This window comes from Antrostomus carolinensis, unplaced genomic scaffold (assembly GCF_000700745.2).
Source record: "Antrostomus carolinensis isolate BGI_N321 unplaced genomic scaffold, ASM70074v2 scaffold47247, whole genome shotgun sequence".
In the NCBI taxonomy this organism is placed as follows: Eukaryota; Metazoa; Chordata; class Aves; order Caprimulgiformes; family Caprimulgidae; genus Antrostomus; species Antrostomus carolinensis.
Window position 1 is genome coordinate 2,141 of NW_010326386.1, and position 4,867 is coordinate 7,007.

The window sequence follows — 4,867 nt, forward strand, 5'->3', positions numbered from 1 at the left end:
GCGTCGTGTGATGATCCTGTTGCTTGAGGTTTGCAAACCCAGCTCTAAAATATAGCAGGATTTTTGGTAACTGACACGTTCTTGGACCCAGACTAGCTTGTCTGGTGGTTTATAGTCTGCAGCGTGGTTTTTACAGGACTGAGTTTACCTGTTGCAGGTGAGTGAAGTCCTCACAAGTCAGGGTTTCAATCTTACCCTTTTGCTATTGAAAACAAATAACACAGTAGGAGTATTTGTTAGCTAATAGATGGTTGTACTGATGGCTTGTTTTTTTTTTTTTCATTTTTTTTTATGCTTTTTTGGTCCATCTATTAATAAAAATGAACCCGTTACAGAGTCACCATCATGTCTCTTCTCACCACCCTCTGAGTCTGCATTAGCCAGCCAACTAGCCCTTTCAGCGTCATGTGACCAGCGCGCCCCATTCAGCTTGGCTGGTGTCGTTTCACATGACCCAGGCATGGCCAGTCGTCAGGTTGCACCGCCCTTTGGTTCCCGAGCATGCTGTTTTCTCTCAGCCTTCTCTCCAACCTTAACCAAATCGGCAGCAGCCACCTCGACCGCCCACACATTCCCGGCCAATCAGCTCAGCTGTTTATTTACCAAATGTCTTCACAACAACTACAGCAGCAGCCTTCGGCTAACAAAAAAGCAGGAAAAATCCACAACACCCCCTTCGCCAACCAACTAAATACAACGCAACATCTGGCAAAACCTTTTCAGCAAATTCTTCTTGGCAGTCAGTCCGGCAGCCTCACCTCACCATTTCTAGCTTGTTGAAACCAAAAACTAGTAAGTTTTTCCTGCTTATACAGTTTACTGCTGGTTAAAAATAAGGAGTAAGCGGCTTATAAGTAATTACTTTTCTCAATCAAAGGCTGGCTGTGCATAATTGAGTGGTAACGTACATATGTTGCTTGAGAAAACTTTTAAGGGTGATATGGAAGCTCTTACACTGTGAATAACGTTAAAAAACCAGTATATTTGCATGTGAGATGCCAAACTAAATTTTTAATAAAGCTCTAACAAACTTTAGCTTTTCCTTGCCAGAAAAAAATCCTATCACCTTTAAATGGTTTTACTAACAGTTTTCAAAACTTAAAAACAATTACTTTTTTGGGATGAACTGGGCCAAGATAAAGTTATTTTTTTTTATATATATATATTTTTTTTATTCTTTACAAAAATAGTCTAAACACACTCTTATGGCATTAAAAATGACAATCACAGATATGCAGTTCTAATGTAGCACTTAATGGCATTAGCAATATTGACACTGAGCGCATTTTCACTTTTTTTTTTTCCCACTTGGTATCTTTTATGTCTTGTCATGGACCTTTTTGGCTTGCATGGGTTCCAAAACATTTGGTCTGTGCTATTTTTTTTTTATTTTTTTTATTTTTTTACTTTTATTTTTTGGAACCACTTGTGGGACTTTGGTGTGATGTTCTGGGCAGTGTATTTAGTTGAAATGGAAAGTGTTGTTGCATTGGACAAGTTCCGCTATGAAGCGTTCTTAGTTAAAAGTGAATTCGTGGTTGGAAACGTGCTGTTCACACTGAGCTTTGTTTTACTGCCTAATCTTTCCATGCCTTTTACTGGATGATGGATGCCAGTTATTCTTGGCACGTTCCCTGGGCCCAACAAGTGAGTTTGACAAGTTGGGAAATGCCTCACTCCGTTAATGCTGAAATAATTGATCCAAAGCCTCACATTTCTTTTTCTGGTTCTAGATCACCGCGAAGGAGAAGCTTTTCTCGTAGCCGCAGCAGGTACGCACCAGTTAATTACAGCCTGGACCACCCTGTCTGGGAGCTTTAACAAGAAACAAAGAGAAACAGCTTAATTTTTGGTCTATATGCATTAATTGACTTCAGGGTAGGTGTTAAAATACAGGAAAAAGGAGAAATGAGTTTGTTTCTGCCATAGTGCTTGTCTGGAGTTAATATTTTACACAGCTATTTGAAATCCCAGGGTTATTGGTTGCAGGATATTAAGAATGGAAGTAACTAGTTTTTCTGTTCCAATTTTCCAGTGTTTCTGTGTTAATTCCTCCCAATACTGTGAGCCACGAGTACAGATGATAAGAAACAGCGAGTGTGTTTTACTCTCACATAGTGCAGAGGCTTGGGTGTGATGCAGTTTTGTGTTGGGATTTTTAAAGCTTCCAGAGTTCACGTGTGATTTTCATGTTCTTGTAGCATAAGGTGCTGCATCACTGCACGGGGTGTGTAAGGACACATGGACACGCCACGTTAGCGGAGACAGGATCACTTGCAGTCTGACTCTGAACAGATTTAAAGTGCTGCAAGGGAATAGATGCCGGTTTACAACACAACTTAGCTGTGTGGTGTGGCTCAAGCTGATTATTCTTACCTGGAGGAAAGGCTAATACCATAATCTTCAACAGGTTTCCCTTGGTTTAATAGTTAAAAACCTTCATTTCCTGAGGGGAAGCTCTTCAGGTAGCCTTGTAACGTAATTAGTTCAGCTTTGCTTTGACACTGTAATCATCTTGCTTTGTCATCTTTACCAGGTCCCTCTCCAGAGACAGAAGAAGAGAGAGATCACTCTCAAGGGAGAGGAACCACAAGCCTTCTCGTTCCTTTTCCAGGTCTCGCAGGTAGGACGAGTCTTACAGTGGTTATGCACTTTGAATAAATCTGTAAAAATTATTGTTCCCATAATTGTTCCCAGTATTGGAATATTGTGTCCAGTTCTGGGCCCCACAGTTCAGGAAGGACAGGGAACTGCTGGAGAGAGTCCAGCACAGAGCCACCAAGATGATGAAGGGAGTGGAGCATCTCCCTGCTGAGGAAAGGCTGAGGGAGCTGGGGCTCTTTAGCTTGGAGAAGAGGAGACTGAGGGGAGACCTCATTAATGTTTATAAATATGTAAAGGGTGAATGTCAGGAGGATGGAGCCAGGCTCTTCTCAGTGATGCCCAATGGCAGGACAAGGGGCAATGGGTGTGAGCTGGAGCACAGGAGGTTCTGCTTCAACTTGAGAAGAAACTTCTTTCCAGTGAGGGTGACAGAGCCCTGGGACAGGCTGCCCAGGGAGGGTGTGGAGTCTCCTTCTCTGGAGACATTCAAGACCCACCTGGACGCCTTCCTGTGTGATCTCATTGAGGTTCCTGCTCTGGCAGGGGGGTTGGACTGGATGATCTTTCGAGGTCCCTTCCAATCCCCAACGTTCTGTGATTCTGTGTGATTGTTCCCAGTCTTGGTAACACTGAAGTAGGTTGTGGTGGAGAATTCTCTAGTGTTTTATGAGGTTCTCGACCTTGAAGAATTAAATACCCAGTTCTGTGAAATGAAGAATATTTTCTAAATGCTTAAAAGTCACCTGCTGAGTTGGGCTGGGGCATTGGAAGTGAAATCTGCTCTTGGCACCTGGAAACTAACACATCTTTTCTTCTTCAGTCGCTCCAGGTCAAATGAGAGGAAATAGAACTCTGAGAAGGAGCTGTGTACAGGAAGTCATTAGATCTGAGGACAGGAGGAGTATGTACAGAACATTGTTTTGTTTTGAAACTTCATAAAGCTTTGGTGCATTTTTAAAATGTTTTAGCTGTTTGAACTTGCATTGTTCCTTGTATCTTGTAACAGGTGGCAGATGTAAAGATGTGAATCTGTATATGGTTCTGAGCAGATCATATGATTTGTAATATTCCTCTCTTTACAATGTACCATTTTACACATGCTGTTTTGTTTCTGTTGAATGGTGAGCGGTTTGTCTTGCATAGATAAAGGAATGCTTTTGGTCTTGACGTGCTGGGTGTGTTGTGCTGGGGTTCAGCTTTCGGAAGGGAGCGTTGCAATGAAGGTGTGTTCATTGCGGGAGCCCGGCCGCCAGCGCTGCTTCGTCTGAGCAGAACAAGATGTAGATGCTTCGTAGTGTCCGGTTCTTGGAAACAGTCAGGAACGTGGAGCCAGTGGCGTGTGAAGGGAATGACTGAGCTGCAGTTTTATCCAAAGCTCTAGTTCTGACTTCCATTACCTGGAACTGAGCTACTTTATATTATGTGAAATATAAATTTTTAGCTGTAGGGTCAAGTTAATTTTGTACTTCATGTAACTAGAGTACTTCTTCAATAGATGATTGTTTGATTGACCATCTATTCTAGAACCTCTGAATAGACCAAATACTCAGCAGAACTGACAACGGGAGTGGGTGTGTTGAGTGTGTAATGGTACATTGTAAAAGTTATGAATTAAACATTTCTTTACTGTACAAGAATTTTCATGTCACTTGTAAAATGTCTTTTGTGAGATCCTTGGGATTAAAGTTTTGGTTACAACTTGGTGTTTAGTATTTAACTCGAGTACCCGCTGTCTGCGGTCGCTTTGCAGGACGTGCGCTTGGGTCTTGTGGGGCAGCTCAGTTCAGATTAAACCCACTCCAGGCTGTGGGGTGACGCTGCCACGTCTCACTGTGACACCTGTCACCTGTTCAAATGCTGCTGTAAGTGAGAAGTCACTACCTGTCACTGCTCTGTGTCACCTCAGTGAGGGGCAGGGCCTTGTCCCCTCACTGGCATTTAATACCAGTGTTACAAACACAGCTGAGGTGAGCTTGGCAGAGTTCTTGCCTGATGGTGAGCTCCATGGTATGTACCTGGGAAAACCAGCTGGGGATTCAAAGGTTCACCATGGTTTTTTCATCCTGGATGTGGGTTGATAACATCTAAAGATGTTTCAGTTTTGAAACTGCTGGTTTGTAAACCGAAGCTTTGCATGAAGTGGTTTTACACTTGGAGTGTAAAACCAGGGCATGGCTGGAGTGTTGGTCTTGCTCCCAAAGTGCCTCACAGCTCCTTTTTTTATTACTTTTTAAAATTTTCCCTGTATCCAGGAGCAGATGAG

General features: G+C 42.7%; 1 protein-coding gene across 1 annotated transcript in view; it reads left to right on the top strand.

Annotated features, from left to right (window-relative positions):
* The window catches only part of SRSF3 (serine and arginine rich splicing factor 3), a 5,951-nt gene extending 1,645 nt beyond the window's left edge, over positions 1-4,306 (top strand). The window contains exons 3-5 of the mRNA XM_010171527.1: positions 1,734-1,772; positions 2,537-2,623; positions 3,425-4,306. Coding sequence (XP_010169829.1) covers positions 1,734-1,772; positions 2,537-2,623; positions 3,425-3,452 — 154 coding nt within the window. The 3' untranslated portion in view covers positions 3,453-4,306. The remainder of the gene's footprint in view (positions 1-1,733; positions 1,773-2,536; positions 2,624-3,424) is intronic.
* Positions 4,307-4,867: the final 561 nt, after the last annotated feature.